At 41.0% G+C, this 26,043-nt stretch overlaps 1 protein-coding gene and 1 long non-coding RNA gene across 4 annotated transcripts in view; both read right to left on the bottom strand.

Annotated features, from left to right (window-relative positions):
- Positions 1-1,080: 1,080 nt before the first annotated feature.
- LOC127911668 (uncharacterized) lies at positions 1,081-7,271 on the bottom strand. 2 transcript variants are annotated; one of them, XR_008078825.1, is made up of 3 exons: positions 7,050-7,271; positions 6,629-6,760; positions 1,081-6,383 (listed from the first exon to the last, which is right to left on the bottom strand). It is a non-coding gene; the product is annotated as an uncharacterized LOC127911668 (long non-coding RNA). The 2 variants fall into 2 exon arrangements; XR_008078817.1 differs by having other exon boundaries at positions 1,081-6,388; positions 7,050-7,268.
- Positions 7,272-9,563: 2,292 nt separating this feature from the next.
- Positions 9,564-26,043, bottom strand: part of LOC118402441 (stromal cell-derived factor 1-like) — a 39,970-nt gene continuing 23,490 nt past the window's right edge. The window contains exons 4-5 of one of the 2 annotated variants that reach the window (XM_035800654.2): positions 21,360-21,432; positions 9,564-13,846 (exon numbers count right to left, since the gene is read on the bottom strand). In XM_035800654.2, coding sequence (XP_035656547.1) covers positions 21,405-21,432 — 28 coding nt within the window. In that variant the 3' untranslated portion in view covers positions 9,564-13,846; positions 21,360-21,404. Of the gene's footprint in view, positions 13,847-14,470; positions 21,433-26,043 lie in introns of those variants that run through there. The other variant, XM_035800644.2, reaches the window with a different exon arrangement.

Here is a 26,043-nt window from a genome sequence, read left to right on the forward strand (position 1 = left end):
AACTTGAGAAAAAGGAAGGCAGGAGAGCACGCTGGTAAGACTTGACAAGACCAACTGGCAACAGACAGATAACACAGGGGATAATGGGAAGATAATAGGTGGGAAGAACACCTGGAGGATGGTGGAAACAAGCACAAAGACAGGTAAAACAGATCAGGGTGTGACAGTTCAGTATATTTCAATTGACCGATTTCCTTATATGAACCGTAATTCAGTAAAATCGTAGACATTTTTGCATGTTGCGTTTGTTTTTTGTTCAGTGTAGTTAACATCTGCTCTGATTTGTTCACGGAACAGTAATTTAAGAAAATCTAAACGCATATTCCATGATAGTAATTGAGATCAAATGATTGGCATGCAGACGCACTTTGGACATCTCACAAATAAAATGTGAATAATTATCATTCACGATTGACAGTGATGATGCCATGGCTTATTTAGAAATTAGGTATGCCTATCTTGAGGTTTGAGGGTATTAAAAATAGAGAAATGTCTTGAGACTGTGTGGGCATAGGCAGACATTGCAATTGGAGGATACATATTGTATGATGATACTTAGTAGGCTACATCTGTAGATACAAACTTTGAGGAATTATGTAATTTACATTTGTATTGCTCTCCAGCACCTAAAACATGTGCACTACACCATAGGCTGGTGGGAGGAGCTATAGGAGGACGGGCTCATTGTAATGGCTGGAATGGTATAAATGCAACGGAATGAAACATTGTTTCCATGTGTGTGATATTGTTGAGTCTGTGCCATTCCAGTCATTACAATGACCCATCCTCCTATATCTCATCCCACCAGCCAAATGTTTTTATTCATGTAGGCTACAAAAATCATCCTATTGTCCCTCAGTTGGGCATTTTAAAGGTGGTCGCCCTATACCAGGTGTGGGAAATTTCAGTCCGAGGGCCTGATTGATGTCAGTTTTGCCCCAGCCCACACACCGGCAGCGTAGCCTAGTGGTGTTGGACTAGTAACCGAAAGGCTGCAAGTTCAAATCCCTGAGCTGACAAGGTACAAATCTGGCATTCTGCCCCTGAACAGGCAGTTAACCCACTGTTCCTAGGCCAACATTGAAAATAATAATTTCTTCTTAACTGACTTGCCTAGTTAAATAAAGGTAAAATATATATATATTTTTAAATCACCTAAACATGGTCAGTTTAGAATGCAATTTGATTAATCAGCTTTGTTTGCTAGGCATGGAGAAAAAGTGTGACACCAATCAGTCCCTTGAGAACCAGTCAAAAGTCTTGTCACTACTCATTCAAGGGTTTCTTTATTTTTACATTGTAGAATAATAGTGATAATGATAATGAAAACACATATGGAATCATGTAGCAACCCAAAAAAATAATGTGTTCAAAAAAATCCTAATTGATTTTATATTTGACATTTTTCAAAGTAGTGTCTACATAATTACACATGAGGATCCAAGGGCTCACATCAGCTTGGCAATGATTGACAAATAACCAGGCCCTCTCCTCACCCATAGAAAATGGGAGGGGGGGGGCTGGGAAGATTTTTGACACCTTACACCCAGTCATACATTTTATGCAAACAGCCCCCGTGATATGCAACTTTTCAGGGAAGCTTGAAACCAATATACACAGGCAGTTAGAAAAGCCAAGGATAGATTTGAGCAGAAATTTGCATCCTGCAACACAAACTCAAAAAAGTTCTGGGACACTGTAAAGTCCATGGAGAATAAGAACACCTCCCAGCTGCCCACTGCACTGAGGATAGGCAACACTGTCACCACCGATAAACACTATAATTGAGAATTTCAAAAAGCATTGTTCTACGGCTGGCCATGCTTTCCACCTGGCTACCCCTACCCCGGTCAATAGCACTGCACCCCCGCCAAAGCAACTCACCCAAGCCTTCCCCATTTCTCCCTAATCCAGTCAGCCAATGTTCTGAAAGAGCTGCAAAATCTGGACCCTCTCTAAAATTATCTGCTGAAACTGTTGCAACCCCTATTATTAGCCTGTGTCATCTGAGATTCCCAAAGATTGGAAAGCAGCTGCGGTCATCCCCCTCTTCAAAGGGAGGGGTCACTCTTGACCCAAACTGCTACGGACCGATATCTATCCTACCCTGCTTTTCTAAGGAATCCCACCATACCTTCTCCGCTATGCAATCTGCTTTCAGAGCTAGTCATGGGTGCACCTCAGCCACGTTCAAGGACCTAAATGATATCTTAACCGCCATCGATAAGAAACAATACTGTGCAGCCGTATTCAATGACCTGGCCAAGGCTTTCGACTCTGTCAATCACCACATCATCGGCAGACACGAATGCCTCGCCCTGGTTCACCAACTACTTCTCTGATAGAGTCAAATCGGAGGGCCTGTTGTCCGGGCCTCTGGCAGTCTATGGGGGTGACACAGGGTTCAATTCTTGGTTCGACTCTTCTCTGTATACATCAATGATGTCGCTCTTGCTGCTGGTGAGTCTCTGATATATCTTTACACAGATGACACCATTCTGTATACTTCTGGCCCTTCTTTGGACACAGTTAACAACCCTCCAGACGAGCTTCAATGCCATTACAACTCTCCTTCTGTGGCTTCCAATTGCTCTTAAATACAAATAAAAGTAAATGCATGCTCTTCAACGGATCGCTGCGTGCACCTGCCCGCCCGTCCAACATCACTACTCTGGACGGTTCCGACTTAGAATATGTGGGCAACTACAAATACCTAGGTGTCTGGTTAGCCTGTAAACTCTCCTTCCAGAATCACATCAAACATCTCCAATCCAAAGTTAAATCTAGAATTGGCTTCCTATTTCGCAACAAAGCATCCTACACTCATTCTGCCAAACATACCCTTGTAAAACTGACCATCCTACCAATGCTCAACTTTGGTGATGTAATTTACAAAATAGCCCCCAATACCCTACTCAATACATTTTTGTCACCAAAGCCCCATACTACCCACCACTGCGACCTGTACGCTCTCGTTAGCTGGCCCTCGATTCATACTCGTCGCTAAACCCACTGGCTCCAGGTCATCTACAAGACCCTGCTAGGTAAAGTCTCCCCTTATCTCAGCTCACTGGCCACCATAGCATCACCCACCTGTAGCTCGCGCTCCAGCAGGTATATCTCTCTGGTCACCCCCAAAACCAATTCTTCCTTTGGCCGTCTCTCCATCCAGGTCTCTGCTGCCAATGACTTGAACGAACTACAAAAATCTCTGAAACTGGAAACACTTATTTCCCTCACTAGCTTTAAGCACCAGCTGTCAGAGCAGCTCACAGATTACTGCACCTGTACATAGCCCATCTATACTTTAGCCCAAACTACCTCTCCCCTTACTGTATTTAGCTCATTTGCACCCCACTATTTCTCTCTTTCTATCTTGCACATTCTTCCACTGCAAATCTACCATTCCAGTGTTTTACTTCGCCACCATGTCCTTTTTTTGCCTTTACCTCCCATCTCAACTAATTTGCTCACATTGTATATAGACTTATTTTTCTACTGTATGTTTGTTTTATTCCATGTGTAAATTGTTGTAGGTGTCGAACTGCTTTGCTTTATCTTGGCCACGTCGCAATTGTAAATGAGAACTTGTTCAAGTTGCCTACCTGGTTAAATAAAGGTAAAATAAAATAAATAAATGCAGCAGAACTCTACTTTTTAGTATCAACCAAAGGAATGCCTTTGTCTAGAGAGACTTGCCCAACCAAAAACTAACACTGGAACAATATTTCTAACATCCGAATATCTATTTTGTGATGTCATTAAAAATGGTATAACATACTGTAACTTAAAGTATACACACTGTACTTTCATTTTACTAGGCAAGTCAGTTAAATAACAAATTCTTATTTTCAATGACAGCCTAGGAACAGTGGGTTTAACTGCCTGTTCAGGGGCAGAATGACAGATTTGTACCTTGTCAGCTCGGGGATTTGAACTTGCAACCATTCAGTTACTAGTCCAATGCTCTAACCACTAGGCTACCCTGCCAGGTCAGGTTCTTGTGTTGTGCGTAAGAAATAAAATCATGAAAGTATCGGTTAACTAAAATTACATTATCATTTTTTCTAATGAGATCATAGTTTATATTTTGTTCAAGGAAGTAGACCGTGGTCCACACATTTGAAATAGTTAGAAAGTTGAACCTCAACACAAGGTGAAAAACTCACCAGACCTGAACATTGTCAGGCTGCAGCTGTGCGTGTACAGTGGTTCAAACTCTGACTATCCACACGAGCTAAGAACAAGTTCTGAACAAAGCCACCACTGGTGACCGGACAAGTAAGGACATTGACCTCTGGAGGACAATCAGAGCCTTACGCGTGTGCTGAGTGAAGAGCCAAAAAACCCTTTCAAGAAGGCTTGGTTTCAGAGAGATGAACGGTGGCATTCACACGTAAAATACATAAATAACTTTTGCTCCAAATGTCCGGTGGTTTGTGGGCAAGGTATTATGATTACTTTGAGGGTAGTTTCCAAACATATCAATGATAGGTGTCCTTTTCCCTTTGTCTCTCTCCCCCATCAATCCACTAGGTACCTTTGTCTCATGTAAGTGTGCATGTTATTCTGTGATATTTATTTACTAGCTGACTAAATAATTCCACCAATTTGTGTGGTAACAGAATGATCAGTAAAGCTGAGGATTTTGTGGATCCAAGAATGTTGTGACCGTTCAGATTATGAGACTTATAAGGTAATGATTAATAAGTGACTTATCGCTATATAAACAACTAGAGTTTAATTCAGGAGATGGTAACTAGTTAAACTTATTCCATAGTACCCCAAATCCTATTGAGCTAATTATTACATGATCAATTTAATCAACAATTAAATATAGTTTAAGCGATTAAATAAATCAGATTAACCTCTGGGATATGTGAGACGCTATAGCGTCCCACCTGGCCAAAAGCCAGGGAAATGCAGAGGGCCAAATTCAAAATAAATGACTATAAAAATCAAAACATGTAAGATAGCAAATTAAAGCTACACTTGTTGTGAATCCAGCCAACATGTCAGATTTCAAAAAGGCTTTTTGGCGAAACCAAACGATGCTATTATCTGAGGATCGCACCTCCGTAAACAAAGAGAAAATCATATTTCAACCCTGCAGGCGCGACACAAAACACAGAAATAAAAATATAATTCATGCCTTACCTTTGACCTTTGGCACTCCAATATGTCCCATAAACATCACAAATGGTCCTTTTGTTCGATTAATTCTGTCGATATATACACAAAATGTCGATTTATTTGACACGTTTGAGACAGAAAAACACCGGGTTCCAACTTGCGCAACTTGACTTGAAATTTGAAATATCTTGAAATATCTCAAAAGTTACCTGTAAACTTTGCCAAAACATTTCAAACTACTTTTGTAATACAACTTTGGGTATTTTTTAATGTAAAGAATCGATAAAATTGAAGACGGGATGATCTGTGTTCAATACAGGAGGAAAACAAACTGTAGCTAGCTTTCTGGTCACGCGCCTCTAACAGTACACTTCAAGTGACCCTTGTTCACGATGGCTGTACTTCATTACACAAAGGAAAAACCTCAACCAATCTCTGAAGACATCCAGTGGAAGTGATGGGAACTGCAAGAAGGTCCCTTAGAAATCTGGATTCCCAATGAAAACCCATTGAAAAGAGAGTGACCTCAAAAAGGAAAAATCTAGATGGTTTGTCCTCGGGGTTTCGCCTGCTAAATAAGTTCTGTTATACTCAGACATGATTCAAACCGTTTTAGAAAGTTCAGTGTTTTCTATCTAAATCTAGTAATAATATACATATCTTATCTTCTGGGGATGAGTAGCAGGCAGTTGAATTTGGGCATGCATTTCATCCAGACGCGAAAATACTGACCTCTGTCACCAAGAAGTTAATGAAAGTAAAGTCACAACAGTAGCCACCCTTTGCCTTGATGACAGCTTTGCACACTCTTGGCATTCTCTGAACCAGCTTCACCTATAATGTTTTTCCAACAGCCTTGAAGGAGTTACCACATATGCTGAGCACTTGTTGGCTGCTTTTCCTTCACTCTGCAGTCCAACACATCCCAAAGCATCTCAATTGCGTTGAGGTAGGGTGATTGTGGAGGCCAGATCTAATGCAGCACTCCACTCCTTGGTCAAATAGCCCTTACACAGCCTGGAAGTGTGTTAGGTCATTGTCCTGTTGAAAAGCAAATGATAGTCCCACTAAGCGCAAACCAGATGGGATGGCGTATCGCTGTAGAATGCTGTGGTAGCCATGCTGGTTAAGTGTGCCTTGAATTCTAAATAAATAATTGACAGTATCACCAGCAAAGAGCCCCCACAACATCACACCTCATCCTCCATGCTTCATGGTGGGAACCACACACGCGGAGATCATTCGTTCACCTACACTGGGAGACAAATGCACCTTTCAGCAGGACAATAATTTAAACAAAATGTCAAATACACAAGTTGCTTACCAATATTGACATTGAATGTTCCTGAGTGGCCTAATGACAGTTTTGACTTAAAATCAGCTATGGCAAGACTTGAAAATGATAAAAATGATAAACTTGACAGAGTTTGAAGCATTCTGAAAAGAATGTACAATATTTGCACAATCTAGTTGTGCAAAGCGATTACAGACTTACCCAGAAATACTCACAGCTGTAGTTGCTGCCATAGTTGACTAACATGTATTGACTCAGGTGTGTGAAAAGTTGTAAATGAGAATGGTTAATTTAAAATTTAAAAAATAAAAAGTTATCCATGTTGAATTCCAGCTGTAACAATGAAAAATGTGGAATAAGTCAAGGGGGATTAATACTTTGAAGGCACTGTAGCTAAAATGGTCCATATTGTGCTTTGAACACACAACCAAATGCTTTAGACTTCATCATTACATTCAAAAGTTTAAGGACCAGACATTGAAATGGGTTTATCATATGCATTGTGGAAATGGGATGAATGTGAGAATGAGAATTCAAAAAAGGGAGTGCGACTGAACCCCACTGAAGGATCTATGGGGTGGACTCTAAAGTTTGACTTGTAGTCTCAGGGAGAAGTCATCACCTGGCCGTGGTAGTTACGCTGTTGTGGTGAGATCCTTGGAAGAATATTGGATAGAAAGGGGCTAAGGGGATGCCGGCTGCAAAACTTGACGATGCTAGCAACGTGACATGCACTGCAGAACAAAGGAGGGACGTTAGTTTGGTCAGATTTAAGTAGGGTGTCAGTGTTGTTTAAGGAAAGCGAGGACATGTGTGGAGGCTGATTAGCAATGAGTTGTAGCAAATGTTTGTTAAGGATCTGCATTCAAAGCAACTAGTTCAAGTGTTGCAAACAGACATAGAGGCTGATTGCAATGAGTAGCAGCTTGTGCTTGTTGAGTTGCTACGGAGCTGCATTCAAGGCAACTAGTTAAAGTGGCCACATTTAAGTCTTGTTCTCTCTAGTTACCTTTTTAAAATTCTTAACACCATTATCTGTTGTTGTGGAGGTAAAGTGTGGCTTTCATTTGTGCTGTGTATAATAGATTGTTTGTGGTGAGGTTATTTTGTTTTCTCCTGCATGTTGTGATAGATCAAGGCTCTCCAACCCTGTTCCTGGAGAGATAACATCCCGTTGGTTTTCGCTCCAACTGTAATCGAGCACACCTGATTCTAATAATTAGCTGTTTGATAAGCTGAATCAAGTTAGTTACAACTGGGGTTGGAGCGAAAACCTACAGGAGGGTTGCTCTCCAGGAACAGGGTTGGAGAGACCTGTGATAGATGTTATTCCAGAATAAACAGAGATCCAGTCAGGTCAGCCAGGAGAATATAACTAAAATATGTTACATCTAACATGCTAAATATGTTACATCTAACATAAAACATATGCCATACTATGTTTGTATGTTTCGTTTTTAAAGAGAAAACACAAATCTAAATACATTTCAGGTTTTCTTTTGATACACTTTTACATGTGTCACTATTAAGAGTGTTATGAGAAGACTATGACTGTTATGTGTAATTTTGGGAAAAGCAGTAACTATGGGGCAATGGATGCTGGAGAGCTAGAGGTAGAAGGATGTGTAGCAGGCTGCTGAGGGACGTGGGATTGTGTTTGGTTTGGACCGGCATGTGCCATGTTTGTTGCCTTCGCTCACGGTTGGCTAAGTGTTCCCAGAGTTTCTTATTGATACTGGAATTTTGTCTATGAACTGGCTATGTGAAGTATCATGTTGGACAGAGCAGGTTTGGATCTGATTTTGACTAATACCCAGGCCTCTGTTTGACACAGGAAACTTGAAATGTCTAAACGTTGATTTGTACACAGGACAAATGTGACCAAATGTTATTACAGTAATGTGCTGCATAGTGTGAATCACGAGTGGAGGAATGTAGGTAACTTTCATCTAGACATGCAGTGGTTAAAGAACATATGAGGGTGAATGACGCTGGAAGTCAAAACGTTGTCAACCATGTGAATCATATGAATTAATGTGTTGGTTTCTTACCACACAAGGTTTAAGAACACCAATCTAAGGAGAGGAGTAAAGATTTATCAAAGACCTCCCTGTCAGTCTCTGGACCATGTGTCCGTCCGTGTATGCGTCCGTCTGTTTGTATGTGTGTGCATATGTGCGTGAATCACCAGGGGTCTCAGACAGGGGCCAAAACTCCATGGGAAAGAGGTTCATTAAAACTATGGCTTCAATACATCACATTATAATAAAGCCCCATCTACAGATGTACTTATGGTCATTTTCAGGGACCAGAGACATGGAATGAGATGGTGGTACTTTAATTTCAGTGGGCCCCACAGATAGAGCCCTCCCACTGGACACTGAGTCAGTCACCTCAAACAGCCATTGTCCCTGCTTCATCTTAAACTACATATCTACATTGCTCCCAGTCAGTGAATGGAGCTGTGGGTTTGGATAAGCCGTCTGAATCACACCAAAGGAATTTGGGCCTCCACGCCGCCTTTGTACTGAGACCAGGCCCCATGGTGTCACGTATGTGTGTGTGCTGAGGCCGTGGAGTCTGTACTGTGTGTGTGTGTCTGTCTTAATATCCGTATCTTTCTGTGTTTAGTTGGATGGCGTGAGGTCTCATAACCCCATAGCTCATACTATACTTACTCTGAAGGGTTATTAACACATGAAAAGTAGACAGTCTGCAGGAGGGATATTTTCTCCTGTTTAGGAGGCCCCTCTATTAGATCCCCATTCACTTTCAAAAACAAACTCACACAAACACACACACTCGGACTCTGCTCACTCTTCACATCCGTCTCTGTAACAAACTCTAGAGACACTCAGCTGAATTATTTTGTCATGGATGTGATTAATGTCCTAGTGGGTCACTGGCTGTGCAATTAACGCTACGCACACACACATATGCAGTCTCAATTCTGTACAATCAGTGTGGGTCAATAAAGGTTGAAATTTAGAAACTGCACAAGCACACATACTTATAGACTGAAACTTACAGACACACACAGATGTAAATTTGATATCTCATAATAATAAATAACGGGTAATGAATTCCCCTGTGTGCTTCTACACATCTGGGAACCTTTTAGAGCCTGTGATAGATGTAGTAAGCCAGCTAACTGAGTGTGTATGCTTTATTTGTCCTCCATTTCTCTGTCATTCCACACATGTTATATGACAAATCTATCCTTTGTCCATATGCCACTAATCATAAGTCCTAATCATTACAATATGAAAAGTACCTGTTTACTTTCCCAATTCATGTTTGCAATACATAAGATATAGAAAGCCTCAGTCAGATGAATGTATAACATTTTTAGAGTAGAACATTGAGATTAATGTTCATAAAAACTTGCTTATCAAACATCTGTACGTCATGTACTGTACCTCTGCCTAGCTGCTCTCTGGTTTCAGGCCATGGCTTTGAAAAGGCAACATTTTTGTTGGTTGATTTTAACAGTGATTTCATCAAGATTATCACATGGGCCAAGGAATACAAACATACACATTCTGCCAAGATGAATCCAGGTCACTTGGTCCTGTTCAAATATACTTGCCTCTTGTTTTTTTTGTAAGTTTTTTTTTTTACAATACAAATTAAAAGACAGCATATAAACACACACAAACATCAACGACATCACCCTGCCCAGACCCACCTGCTCACCCCCAGCCCCCAACCATAGCTCCTCCCACCAGCCTCCACTAACCGGTTTCATCAGAAGGATGATTAAAAAGACTATAGTTCTGACTCAAGTTTCCCCACTCAGCGTTCCAAGGACAAACCTGTTTACTTTAATGTGTTCGTAATGACCAGCGGTTCAGTTAAATTTCCAGTGCATTCACAAATGTGATTATCCTATCTTTTATACAGTGCCTTCAGAAAGTATTCACACCCCTTGACTTTTTCCACATTTTGTTGTTGCAGGCCGAATTGAAAATGTATTACATTTAGATTTTGTGCCATACAATACTCCATAATGTCAAAGGGGAATTATGTTTTTAGAAATGTTTACGAATTAATAGTATTCAACCCCTTTGTTATGTCAAGCCTAAATAACTTCAGGAGTAAAATGTGCCTAAATAATCGATAATATTTCAACCGGACAATAACGTCGTCAATATAAAAGGTAGACTAGAAAGGCTCACTGTCGGTCGTGCGCATGAAAAACATCTGGGACACTGTAGGGTCAACTCATTCAGAGTGGTCTTACTCTCTCATTTTTCAGAATACAAGTCTGAAACAATTTATAAAGACTGTTGACACATTTTTTGAAACCGCCTCGTGGCAATGACTCCTTATATGGCTGTGGAGGAGCTAGGAGTCAGCTTACGTTTTCCACGTTTTCCCCAAGGTGTCTGCAGCATTGTGACGTATTTGTAGGCATATCATTGGAAGATTGACCATAAGAGACTACATCTACCAGGTGGTCGCTTGGTGTCCTCCGTCGCAATTATTGCATAATCTCCAGCTGCAGTATTTTTCCGTTTACTCCTGATGAGAAACCAACTGCCACAAATGATTTATCATCGAATAGAAATGTGAAAAACACCTTGAGGATTGATTCTAAACAAAGTTTGCCATGTTTCTGTCGATATTATGGAGCTAATTTGGAAAAAAGTTCAGCGTTGTCGTGACTGCATTTTCGTTTTTTTTTCTTAGCCAAACGTGATGAACAAAACGGAGCTATTTCTCCTCCACAAATAATATTTTTGGAAAAAATTAACATTTGCTATCTAAGTGAGAGTCTCGTCATTGAAAACATCTGAAGTTCTTCAAAGGTAAATGATTTTATTTGAATGCTTTTCTTGTTTTTGTGAAAATGTTGCCTGCTAAATGCTAGGCTTAATGCTATGCTAGGCTATCAATACTCTTACACAAATGCTTGTGTAGTTTTGGTTGAAAAGCATATTTTGAAAATCTGAGATGACAGTGTTGCCTGTTACTCCTACCCCCTACTTTTTGGAACATTGTTAAAAATCACGCAACATTTCAGCGCCCTGCTGCTCATGCTAGGAATATAGTATATGCATATGATTAGTATGTGTGGATAGAAAACACTCAGACGTTTATAAAACTGGTTAAATCACGGCTGTGACTATAACAGAACGTGCGTTTCATCGAAAAGTGCAGGAAAATATGATCACTGAAAATGGAAAAATATATCCATGCGCGACTTGAACCCATTGATAAAGGTGAACCACATTTAATGGGGCTGAGATTGCAATACCTACAGCTTCCACACGTTGTCTAGAGTCTTGTCATTTGCCTACTATTTGTTTCTTGGTCAAACAGACGCAAGGCAGCGCATTTCTTCCGGTCTCCGACCGGATATTTTGGTTGAGATTTACCCTGACATTATTTCCAGACGGACAGCTAAGAATATACTTCGCCTTGTGATCAATTTGATCGCTTATTAACGTTTACTAATACCTAAAGTTGCATTACAAAAGTATTTCGAAGTGTTTTGTGAAAGTTTATCATCAACTTTTTTAATTAAAAAAAATGACGTTACGTTATAAGACGCTATTTTTTTTCGTTTATCACACAGTCTTCATAGATCGATATCTAGGCTATATATGGACCGATTTAATCGAAAAAAAGACCCAATAGTGATTATGGGACATCTAGGAGTGCCAACAAAGAAGATGGTCAAAGGTAATGAATGTTTTATATTTTATTTGTGCGGTTTGTGTAGCGACGACTATGCTAATTATTTTGTTTATGTCCCCTGCGGGTCTTTTGGGGTGTTACATGCTATCAGATAATAGCTTCTCATGCTTTCGCCGAAAAGCATTTTAAAAATCTGACTTGTTGCCTGGATTCACAACGAGTGTAGCTTTAATTCAATACCCTGCATGTGTATTTTATTGAACGTTTGAGTTTTAACTAGTACTATTAGCATTTAGCGTAGTGCATTTGCATTTCCAGATGTCTAGATGGGACGCCTGCGTGTCAGGTAGGAGCAAGAGGTTAACAAAAGGCTAAACTAGTGTTTCAATATATTTATTTCATTTGCGATTTTCATGAATAGGAAACGTTACGTTATGGTAATGAGCTTGAGGCTATGATTACGCTCCCGGATACGGGATTGCTCGATGCTAGAGGTTAACAGTTGTGGAAACTTTAGAGTGTTTTCTATCCAAATCTACCAATATATGCACATCCTAGCTTCTGGGCCTGTGTAGCAGGCAGTTTACTTTGGGCACGCTTTTCATCCGGAGGTGAAAATAGTGCCCCCTACCCTAGTGAAGTTTTAACAAGTCACATAAGTTGCATGGACTCACTCTATGTGCAATAATATTGTTTAACATGATTTTTGAATGACTACCTCATCTCTGTACCCCCCCTCATACAAATATCTGTAAGGTTCCTCAGTCGGGCAGTGAATTCCAAACACCGATTCAACCACAAAGACCAGAGGGGTTTTTCAATGACTCGCAAAGAAGGGCACCTATTGGTAGATGGGTAAACATAAAAAAGAAGACATTAAATATCCCGTTGAGAATCGAGTAGTTATTATTTCCACTTTGGATGGTGTATCAATTCACACAGTCACTACAAAGATACAGCCATCCTTTCTAACTCAGACGGAGAAGAACAAAACCGCTCAAGGATTTCACCATGAGGCCAATGGTGATAGGAGATCTCAGGATGGATCAAAAACATTTTAGTTACAGCTGTAATGACTGCCAAACGTGATTCTAACATGATTTGACTGAATACTTACTTATATGATCAAAATGTAGATTTTTTTTCTTCCGCTGAGATAGTGTTTTTTTATGTACATCGTTAACAAAACATGACAATTTTAATCCCAATTTATAACACAACAAAATGTGGAAAAGGTCAGCGGGCGTGAATACTTTCTGAAGGCACTGTGCATTCGGAAAGTATTTATAACCCTTGACTTATCCACATTTTGTTACAATTCAGCCTTATTCTAAAATTGATTCAATTGCCCCCCCCCCCTCAATCTACACACAATAATCCATAATGACAAAGCACAAACAGGTTTTTCAAGCATTTTTGCAAATATACCAAAACATTTTTTGTTGAAATATCACATTAACATAAGTATTCAGACGCTTTACTCAGTATATTCTTGAAGCAGCTTTGACAGCAATTACATCCTAGAGTCTTCTTGGGTATTGGCACACCCCGTATTTGGAGAGTTTCTCCCATTTTTCTCTGCAGATCCTCTCAAGCTCTGTCAGGTTGGATGGGGAGCGTCGCTGCACAGCTATTTTCCGGTCTTTCAGGTCAAAACCAGATTCTGAATCCAAGAGGTAAAGAGTGGCAGACAGGCTCAATGTCAGGGCAGGCAGAAGGGGCAGGCAGGCAGGTACGGAGTCCAGAAAAAACAGGCAAAGGTCAAAACCGGGAAGACTAGAAAAAAGAGAATAGAAAACAGGAGCAGGGGAAAAACAAGCTGGTTGATTTGAAAACATACAAGATGAACTGGCACAGAGAGACTGGAAACACAGGGATAAATATACTGGGGAAAATAAGCGACGCCTTGAGGAGGTTTAGACAATCATAATAACAGGTGAAACAGATCAGGGCGTGGCAGTTGTCAGTCAATAGCTGGCTACCAACTAGCTAGCTAAGTAGAATTAGCATTGGTTTAGTGTAGCATCAATATTGATAGTAGCTATCACTGCGTGTGGTGCAGCTCATGAGAACGCTGCAATCAATGCACACTATCAGTGATGGCCTACATTTTACGGGTCATCCCAGTCGACCTCCTCCGGCAGTCAGACTTAAATATTGTACAAGTTAATCTGACTTTGGTCATTCTTTGGAACCGTATTCCCTTACACAGTTTAAGCTAGAATGCATTCAACATAACTTGCAGACTGGTCTGTATTAATGTGGTGAATGCTAGCTCATTAGTGCATACTGTTCCATGAGTTACACACATTTTAAATAGGTGGCCCTGCCTGTCAGTCCATCTTTGCGTTATAGTAGTATTAATTTGACCCCCACTTAATAAAAAAAAATGCAAACATATAAATGAATACCTTTTATTCATGGTTAAAAGACTACGTTTTAACTCAACAATATACAGTTTAACATTGAAACGATGTTACATCTAGCTCCTTCATAAGAACGGTGTGTGTTTGACATATAAAAGAGTAAATCTTTAACCTATGGAAAGATAAAGGTTCAAAATTAAAATGTGATGTATCTCATGCTTAAGATTATTTATATGAAAAAGTACATTAAAAGTACCAAAAATTGTAAAGTAAAAAAGTGCAAAAACAACAGTTGACTAATGTGGATCCTATTCTTGTTCTCATTATCACATTCTAAAGTTATGTATCGTTGCTAACTACTTAATTGAGGGATTTTTTGTTGTTGTTGCTATGACTGTGATATGTGGTTGTGTCACCCAGCTATCTTATAAGTCGACTTTGGGCACAAAAAAACGTTCCAACTCCACCCCTTTCTCCATTTTAAAACAGAAATGGGGTGTGCCTTTGGTGGATCATTCTGGTCATGCGAGATGACCAACATAGCTAGTTTGTTAGCTAAGCTAGCCTCTGTAGCTAGCCAGTAACTTCTCCAGTATGTGTTGACGCAATTTCACAGGATTTGTTTTTGGATGGAAGCTGTAGAGGTCGGTAAGAAATAGCACTTCTGTAGCCAAATATCTTATTTATCAAGTTTTTTTCAAGCATTAAATGACCTGGTATGATGGTGCATTGGTCAATGAATTGTTTAAAGATGTTTTTTTTTTTTTGCCCAAAGTCGACTCTGGGTAAGAGTGTCTGCTAAATGACTAAAATGTAAATGAAAATGTATGAATTTGTTGGACATAAAGGGCATCGGTATCCAAAATAACATACAGTATATGACATTAATAGGTAGCCAAGCCACTGTATTCCACTAGATCGGGGATGGGCAACTTTGATGGGGGTGGGGGCCACACATTGTTTTTACTCATCATGGGGGGGGGACATAGTTGCTCGTGGGTCTGCATACCCTCATTTCATGCAATTCTACTTATTTAGCCGTGGGGCGGAGAGGAATTAACAGATTTACAGCTAATTTCCTGCAGAAGGGTTTGCCGTTTTTAGTATGATAACTGATGATCAATGGGCCCCACCCCGGTCTGTAATACGACCGTGCTTACTACAAGTTTAGATAGCTGGCTGACATACTAACGGAGCAATAAAAAAATATAATTAAAAAAAATATATATATATATATATTAAATTTTTTTTTTTTAAATCGCTGACATGGGCTAACTGAGTGACTGTTAATGCACAAATTTCAAAATATACAGTGAGTTGAGACCCCAACTGAGTCCCCCCCAATTAAAAAGAGTCCCCCCCTGCACTACTTCTACTATTACTATACTGCTACTAATACTATCACACTACAACTGTTGATGAGATTATGACTTTCTCTATATTACTATAACATTGATTTTCATAGTGTGTGGTTTGCTAAATATGATACTTTATAAATTCCATAATGTTTCATGAAACATTTACATGGTAGTCTGGCTGACAACAAACATGATTTGGTTAACCCACTGCATGTGTTTGAGATTTTCATACAGTAATGTACTCTGGTCAATGTCAGAATTAAAGGGAAACCTGAACTACAAAGTTATTAGTCATCTGAGTGAACAATCCCTTTTAAGTAATCTGGGTGAGCTATCCCTTTAATAAAATTTGTAAGTACTGTTATTTTAACAATCTGGGTTCACTGTTCCTTTAATAAAATCTGGACATACTGTTCCTTTAATGTTTCCAGAACTGTGACGGAGCTACGGACCACTACCCTCTCATTGGTCGCTCAATTAGCAGAGTTCTGACTCCAGATGTTCTAGAATTTTCAGAGAGACCGGAAATGCAAAAGCAGCATATCATTCCACATTATCGCTCATTGACCGTGTTCCCCTAACAGCTAAAACAGCCCACACATTCACATACATACACCCACACACAAACAAACACACACACGCAGTGACGGGGTCATGTATGGTCTCACTACCAGTCACAGTTCCACAGTTATCAACCAACTGTTGGCACCAAACATGACAACAACATTGTAATTATAACTCTAACTAGAGAGTAATTATCTTGGAACTTTTAGTGCCAATGTGTCACTGACTGAAATTCTAAATCTCCAATGAACTCTGGCAAACTGTGTATATCTGTGTCTCTTCTGAAGCTGCTCGGAAAATAACATCAAGACTATTTTTCACATTAAGACTGTTTATATAAAATACTTCAACATGCAACATGGCTGGATACCAAACAAAAAGTATTGGTTGATTGGGTACTAGACCTGGATGTCCAATCACTCCTGTGTGTAAACATAGGCAGACATAGGCTCAATCCCAATACCCCCCTATAGCCCTCCCCCTCCATTTTGTGCAATCCCTCGATCCTCATCGAGTCGCAGTGCTGTCCCAATTCAACTTTAAGGGAGTGGTAGTGCCTTTTCAGCGCTCTAGTTTGGGGTGGCAGCCTAGTGGTAAGAGTGGTGGGCCAATAACCGAAAGGTTGCTGGATCAAATTTCTGAGCTGACAAGGTAGAAATCTGTTGTTTTCCCCTGAACAAGACATTTAACTGTTCCCCGGTAGGCTGTCATTTTAACCTCTTGAACCTCTGGGGGCAGTATTTCATTTTTGGATGAAAAACGTTCCCGTTTTAAACAAGATATTTTGTCACGAAAAGATGCTCGACTATGCATATAATTGACAGCTTTGAAAGAAAACACTCTGACATTTCCAAAACTGCAAAGATATTGTCTGTGAGTGCCACAGAACTAATGCTACAGGCGAAACCAAGATGAAATTTCATACAGGAAGTGAACCAGAGTTTGAATGCGCTGTGTTCCAATGTCTCCTTATATGGCTGTGAATGCTCAAGGAATGAGCCTACACTTTCTGTCGTTTCCCCACGGTGTCTGCAGCATTGTGACGTATTTGTAGGCATATCATTGGAAAATTGACCATAAGAGACTACATTTACCAGGTGTCCGCTCAGTGTCGTCCGTCGAAACTATTGCGTAATCTCCAGGTGCGTGCATTTTTTCATTTTGTTCAGAGGAGAAACCAAACTGCCACGAGTGATTTATCATGGAATAGATATGTGAAAAACACCTTGAGGATTGATTCTAAACAACGTTTGCCATGTTTCTGTCGATATTATGGAGTTAATTTGGAAAAAAGTTTGCCGTTGTAATGGCTGAATTTTCGGGGTTTTTTCTTAGCCAAACGTGATGAAAAAAAACGGAGCGATATCTCCTACACAAATAATCTTTTTGGAAAAACTGAACATTTGCTATCTAACTGAGAGTCTCCTCATTGAAAACATCGGAAGTTCTTCAAAGGTAAATTATTTTATTTGAATGTTTTTTTGTTTTTGTGAAAATGTTTTCATGAATAGTTAACGTTGCGTTATGGTAATGAGCTTGAGGCTATAATTATGCTGGATTTCTGTATAAGTACTTTGTGACATCTGCTGATGTAAAAAAGGCTTTTTAAATACATTTGATTGATTGATTAAATGTTTTTTTATGTTGATTTCAACAGTTAAAAAATGAACAGAAAGGAACAATATAAATCGGTCCTTTATTTTGGTTCAAATGTCACGCCCTGACCTGAGATATCTCTGTTTTCTTTATATTTTGGTTAGGTCAGGGTGTGACTAGGATGGGTACACTAGTTTTTGTATTGTCTAGGTTTTTTTGTATGTCTAGGGTTTTTGTAGGTCTAGGTGATTTGTAGGTCTATGGTGGCCTGATATGGTTCCCAATCAGAGGCAGCTGTTTATCGTTGTCTCTAATTGGGGATCATATTTAGTTAGCCATGTTTTTGGGATCTTGTCTTTGTGTAGTTGCCAGTCAGCACTTTTTTGTATAGCGTCACGTTTCATTTTGTTATTTTGTTTATTTGTTCAGTGTTCATTCCTTTTAATAAATAAGAATGTACGCATACCACGCTGTGCCTTGGTCCGATAACGAACGTGACAGAAGATCCCACCAAAAATGGACTAAGCAGCGTGGTCAGGAGGAATGGACCTGGGAGGAGATTCTGGGTGGAGCAGGAACCTGGACGTAGGCTGGGGAGTATCGCCGTCCTAAGGAGGAGATAGAGGCAGCGAAAGCGGAACGGCGATGTTACGAGGAGTTGTACCAACGAGACAGGCACGAGAGGCAGCCCCATAAGATTTTTTTGGGGGGGTGGCACACAGAGAGGTTGGCTGAGTCAGGTTGGAGATGGTCAGAGACCGTGTTACGCAGTTATGCGCACGGTGTCTCCAGTTCGCATTCATAGCCCGGTGCGCTCTATTCCAGCTCCTCGCATTTGCCGGGCTAGAATGGTCATCCAGTCAGGACAGATGGTGCCGGCCCAGTGCTCCTGGTCTCCAGTACACCTCCTTGGACCAGGATATCCTGCGCCGGCTCTACGTACTGTGTCTCTGGTGCGTCTGCATAGCCCAGTGCGTCCTGTGCTAGCGCCCCGCACTTGCCGGGCTCAAGTGAGCATCCAGCCAGGATGCATTGTGCCAGCTCTACGCTCCAGATCTCCAGTGCGCCTCCATAGTCCAGTACGTCCTGTGCCTGCTACCCGGACTCGCGCTGAGGTGCGTGTCATCATCCCGGTACCACCAGTGCCGGCACCACGCAACAGACCTCCAGTGCGCCTCCACAGTCCAGTACGTGCTGTGCCTCCTGCCCGCAATCGCACTGTGGTGCGTGTCTTCAGCCCGGTGCCACCTGTACCGGTCCGACACACCAGGCCTCCAGTGCGCCTCCACAGTCCAGAACCCCCTGTGTCCTGAGATGTGTGTCTTCAGCCCGGTACCACCAGTGCCAGCACCACACATCAGGTCTCCAGTGTGCCTCCACAGTCCAGAACTTCCGGCGACAGTTCCCAGTCCAGAGCTTCCGGCGACAGTTTCCAGTCCAGAGCTTCCGGCGACAGTTCCCAGTCCAGAGCTTCCGGCGACAATTGCCAGTCCAGAGCTTCCGGCGACAGTTCCCAGTCCAGAGCTTCCGGCGACGTTTCACAGTCCGGAACCTCCAACGACGGGCCATAGTCCGGAACCTCCAACGATGGTCCACAGTCCGGGGTTTCCGGCGTTGGTCCCCAGTCCGGGGTCTCAAACGACGGTCTCCAGTCTGGGGCCTCCGGCGATGATCCGCAGTCCAGAGCCTCTGGCGATGATCCACGGTCCGGTTCTACAAAGGCGGAGGAATCAGCGTAAAGAGGGGGGGCTGCATCCAGAACCGGAGCCGCCACCGAGGGTAGATTCCCACCCGGACCCTCCCTATAGGTTCAGGTTTGCGGCCGGGAGTCCGCACCTTTGGCGGGGGTCCTGTCACGCCCTGACCTGAGATATCTGTTTTGTTTATATTTTGGTTAGGTCCGGGTGTGATTGGGGTGGGTACGCTAGTTTTTGTCTTGTGTCTAGAGGGTTTTGTATGTCTAGGGTTTTACTCGGTCTAGGTGATTTGTATGTCTATGGTATTATTGTTGTCTCTGATTGGAGATCATATTTAGGTAGCCATTTCCCTTTGGTGTTTTTGGGATCTTCTCTATCTATAGTTGCCTGTCAGCACTCGTTTGTATAGCTTCACGTTTCGTTTTGTTATTTTGTTCAGTGTTAATTCTTTTTAGTAAATAAGAATGCACGCATACCACGCTACGCCTTTGTCCGATTCTTATAACGATTCTTATAACGAACCGATTCTTACATCAAACCGGTTCAGAACTTTGTTTTTCCATTAGGAACAGTGGAAAGAAACAAAAAAGAATGGTGGTTCAGAACAAAGAGATTGGAAAATAATTTTGGTTCCAACCCCTGCTACCCCTAGCTAACTCTTTTCTTCCTTATTGTGTAGTAGTGGAAGATAAAAATACCTGTATGCTATGGATGTGTAGCTATGTAGCCGATCTGTGTACTGACCCTGAAAACGTTTGGTATAAATATTAGTTCAGAACAGTAGTTTTAATTGTTCTAGCTAAAGTGCCTTCACTTGTAATAACTGAATGAAATGTGACGGTTAAACCGCTATGGAACAAAAGTCCTGCTTCTGTACTACTCCACATTGAACCGCAGCCAGAGGATGGGTACATTACGGGTCCATTGTTGTTCTGCTGTTCTCATTTGATGTTCATATGGTAAGTACATATTTGTTGCAGGAGAAATATAAGGAAAGTTATTACTGTAGCCAGTATAGGCATTCTGAAAAACACAAGGTTCATCGTCAATTAATTGCGTGGTGTCCGTGGCCGTTTCTGATGTGCGCAAGTGATGTAGCGATGTCCCATTCCCAAGTGTTATTATAGCTCTCCCTACCACTCGTTGCTCCATTTTTGAGTGCCACTCCCCCACAGAGGGACACTCAAAAACAAGGGGGGGGGGGCTAAGGGATTGAGCCATTGTACGTTCTAGTGGCTCTGCCATGCATGTGTGAACACCTCCATGCCCCTTAGATCTTTCCCAGAATGACCTGTTGAACCTTGTACACTCCCCAGGACAAGCTGATAGAGTTGGATTGTGAGGCTTGAATCCTGTTATGAATCCTCCCTCTCTCTCTCCATCTCAGCCCCATCAATGCGTACTTTAAGCCCAGTCCTTACTCCTGAATGACAGAGAAGCTGGTGGCCAAAACAGCAACAAAAAATTGCTCTTTACTGATGAAATAGGATTTAAAAAATGGTATATACATAATTGATAAAAACATACACTCACACAGATATAATTGCACTTGGCGCTAGCAGGGGTGGAGTCTATAAGGGGTGCCAGTGGTGATGGTAACAGAGGTGGTGGTTTTGGAAAGCCGTGGGTTGGGTGGTTCCGCGATGGACAGGATAAGTGCTGTTCAGCGTGCGTGGTGGGAGAGTAAATGTTACATATTACAACCTACACGTCTCATGTTACATGTCTGTTGGTAGGTCTTCCTGCAGGCTCTCTAGTTGGTCTGCTTGGATGTCTTCATCCTGAAAGAACAAAACGGAGTATTAATATAAGACAGTTAACAGAGCCATCAATTTTTTTCCTGTTTCCCCCCTGTGAGTTCAGGTCAACCACTTGACTGTTGCGCGACTGTATTTAGATTAATGACTATTTGTTTTAATTATAGTCTGCCTCCCAGAGTTATACTTGTAACATCTGCTCCTGCTACGCCCTCTGGTGGTCATCCGGTGTTCTCTTGACCTGCACACGCACACACACACACACACACACACACACACACACACACACACACACACACACACACACACACACACACACACACACACACACACACACACACACACACACACACACACAGGTGTGCTGGAGTCGGAGCAGATCCCTACCAACTGCAAATTGTTCCATAAATCAAGATCTCTACAAATGCTCATTCCTGCCACTTCAAATCAAATCTTATTTGTCACATACTCATGGTTGGCAGATGTTAATGCAACTGTAGCAAAATGCTTGTGCTTTTAGTTCTGACAATGCAGTAATAACCAACGAGTAATCTAACCTAACAATTTGAGCAGTGTGCATAGCAATAGGTCTAGCTGATTAATAAGATGTGGCTGTCGGTGAAAAGCAATGCATTTAAAATGTGTGAAATTCACGAGTAAAGATTTGCTTATTAAGTCACATAAGTTGCATGGACTCACACTGTGTGCAATATAATTGTTTAACATGATTTTTGAATGACTACCTCATCTCTGGACCCAGCACATACAATCATCTGTAAGGTCCCTCAGTCGAGCAGTGAATTTCAAACACTCATTTAACCACAAAGACCAGAGAGGTTTTCCATTGCCTCGCAAAGAAGGGCACCTATTGGTAGATGGGTAAAGATAAAAAAGCAGACATTGAATATCCCTTTGAGCACGGTGAATCAATTACCGCCAGTCGCTACAAAGACACGGCCGTCCTTCCTAACTCCGTTGCCAGAAAGGAAGAAATCCTCAGGAATTTCACCATGAGGCCAATGGTGACTTTTAATCAGTTAGAGTTTAATGGCTGTGATAGGAAAAAACTGAGGATGGATCAACAACAATGTAGTCACTCCACAATACTAACCTAAATGACAGAGTGAAACGAAGGAAGCCTGTGCAGAATAAAAAATATTCCAAAACATGCATCCTGTTTGCAATCATGTACTTTATGTCCTGAATACAAAGCATTATGTTTGGGGCAAATCCAACACATCACTGGGTAGCATTCAAAATATTTTCCAACATGGTGGTGGCTGCATTATGTTATGTGTATGCTTTACATTGTGGCAAGGACTAGGGAGTTTTTTGGTGGGATAAAAATAAACAAAATAGAGCTGGGAGACATTCACCTGAAACCCAAGGCCAAATATACAGTGTAGTTTCTTAAGAAGTTGACATTGAATGTTCCTGAGTGGCCTTGTTAAATCAGTTTGAAAACCTATGGCAAGACTTGAAAATGGCTGTCTAACAATGATCAACAACAAACTTGACAGAGCTTGAATCATTTTTAAAAGAATGATGTGGAAATGTTGTACAATCCTGGTGTGCAAAACTTTTAGATTTACCCAAAAAGACTCACAGCTGTAATCGTTGCCGAATGTGAATCTAACATGTATTAAATATATGTAAATTATATATTTCTGTATTTCATTTTCAATACATTTGCAAAAAAATCTAAAAACATGTTTTCACCTTGTCATTATGGGGTATCGTTTGTAGATGGGTGAGATTTTTTGTATTTATTTAATATATTTTGAATTCAGGCTGTATCATAAAAAATGTGGAATACAGAGTCTTGCAAAACTATTCATCCCCCTTGGCATTTTCCCTATTTTGTTGCATTACAACCTGTAATTTAAATATATATTTTTGGGATTACATGTAATGGACAAACACAAAATAGTCCAAATTGGTGAAGTGAAATTTAAAAAAGTACTTGTTTCAATACAATAAAAAGCAGAAAAGTGGTGCATTCATATGTTTTGTTATGAAGCATTAAATAAGATCTGGTGCAACCAATTACCTTCAGAAGTCACATAATTAGTTGAATAAAGTCCACCTGTGTGCAATCTGTGTCACATGATCTCAGTATATATACACCTGTTCTGAAAGGCATGCAATACCACAAAGTAAGGGGCACCACCAATCAAGGGGTACTGTAAAGTCCAAGGAGCTCACCAAACAGGTCAGGGACAAAGTTGTGGAGAAGTACAGATCAGAGTTTAGTTACAAAAAAGTACCAGAAACGTTGAACATCCCACGGAGAAACATTAACTCTATTATTAAATTGTTTATGGCACCACAACAAACCTACCAAGAGAGGGCCGCCCACCAAAACTCACAGACCAGGCAAGGAGGACATTATTAAGCCCCTAAATAAGATCTGGTGCAACCATTTACCTTCAGAAGTCATAAAATGTGTTAAATAAAGTCCACCTGTGTGCAATCTAAGTGTCACATGATCTCAGTATATGAATAGGTATGCAGTTCTGAAAGGTATGCAATACAACTAAGCAAGCGGCACCATGATGTACAAGGACCTCGCCAAACAGGTCAGGAGCAAAGTTGTGGAGAAGTACAGATCAGAGTTGGGTTATAAAAAATATCAGAAACTTTGAACATCCCACGGAGGACCATTAAATCTATTGTACATTTTTTAAAGAATATGGCACCACAACAAACCTGCCAAGAGAGGGCCACCCACCAAACTCACAGAAAAGGCAAGGAGGGCATTAATCAGAGAGGCAACAAAGAGACCAAAGATAACCCTGAAGGAACTGCAAAGCTCCAAATCAAATCAAATCAGCAGAAATTGGAGTATCTCTCCATAGGACCACTTTAAGCCGTCTGGACACTCTTCCATGAAGATAATAAGTATAAAAAATACTATTAACCATGAGATTCTCATCACAAAATTGTCCAAGTTCAACTTTTCCCCTGATGCCTTGAGATGGATGAAATCATACCTTGAAGGCAGAACTCAGTGTGTCAGAGTGAGCAATGAGCTGTCGCCCACTCGTAGCTGTGATGTGGGCGTGCCCCAAGGGTCAACACTGGGGCCCCTCCTGTTCAGCCTGTACATTAATGATCTGCCTTCTGTCTGTACTGGGTCTGAAGTTCAAATGTATGCAGATGATACAGTGATATATGTGCATGCAAAGAGCAAACAACAAGCTGCACAAGAACTCACTACTGTAATGGTCCAGGTTACAAAGTGGCTCAGTGACTCGTGTTTGCATCTCAATGTGAAAAAAACTGTTTGCATGTTCTTCACAAAGAGGGCAACAGATGCTACTGAGCCAGATGTCGATGTGTAAGGGGAGAAGCTCCAGGTGGTATCCGATTTTAAGTACCTTGGCATCATACTTGATTCCAACCTCTCTTTTAAAAAGCATGTGAAAAAGGTAATTCAAATAACTAAATTCAATCTAGCTAATTTCCGATTTATAAGAAATTGTTTGACTACAGAGGTAGCAAAACTGTACTTCAAATCTATGATACTCCCCCACTTAACATACTGCTTGACTAGTTGGGCCCAAGCTTGCTGTACAACATTAAAACCTATTCAGTCTGTCTACAAACAGGCTCTCAAAGTGCTTGATAGGAAGCCCAATAGCCATCATCATTGTCACATCCTTAGAAAACATGAGCTCTTGAGTTGGGAAAATCTTGTGCAATACACCGACGCATGTCTTGTATTCAAGATCCTTAATGGCCTGGCTCCCCCTCCACTCAATATTTTTGTTAAACAGAAAACCCAGACATATGGCAGCAGATCCACAAGGTCTGCCATGAGAGGTGACTGTATAGTTCCCCTAAGGAAAAGCACCTTTAGTAAATCTGCATTCTCTGTGAGAGCTTCCCATGTCTGGAATACACTGCCATCAGACACACATAAGTGCACCACATATCACACTTTCACAAAATGCTTGAAGACATGGCTAAAGGTCAATCAGATTTGTGAACATGGTCCCTAGCTGTGTGTTGCCGCTTTCCATGTTGTCTGTAGCTTGTGAGGTATGGAAACACTTTGTTGCTTTTATGAATTTTGTCTTGCTGCTTTTTGTTCTATGTTGCTCTGTCTGTATGCTATGTCTTGCTTGTCCTATGTTGCTATGTTGCTATGTCTATGGTGCTATTGTCTATATTGTAATTGTTTTTAATAACCTGCCCAGGGACTGCGGTTGAAAATTAGCCGGCTGGCTAAAACCGGCACTTGTACTGAAACATTGATTAATGTGCACTGTCCCTGTAAAAATAAAATAAACTAAACTAAAATAAGAATACGTATTCCCGATGATAGTCAACCGAGTTCAAAGTAAAGGAAGGCAAAGTCGAGAACACATATACATAACATAGATGACAGGTAGCTATATTTATAACGTAGATGGTAATTGAATGACTGCAAACATGTCACGTTCTGACCTTAGTTCTTTTGTTATGTCTTTGTTTTAGTATAGTCAGGGAGTGAGTTGAGTGGGTTGTCTATGTTCCTTTTTCTATGTTTTGGGATTTCTGTGTTTGGCCTGGTATGGTTCTCAATCAGAGGCAGCTGTCAATCGTCGTCCCTGATTGAGAACCATACTTAGGTAGCCTGGTTTCACTTTT

The sequence above is a fragment of the Oncorhynchus keta genome, chromosome 2 (assembly GCF_023373465.1).
Source record: "Oncorhynchus keta strain PuntledgeMale-10-30-2019 chromosome 2, Oket_V2, whole genome shotgun sequence".
Taxonomy (NCBI): Eukaryota; Metazoa; Chordata; class Actinopteri; order Salmoniformes; family Salmonidae; genus Oncorhynchus; species Oncorhynchus keta.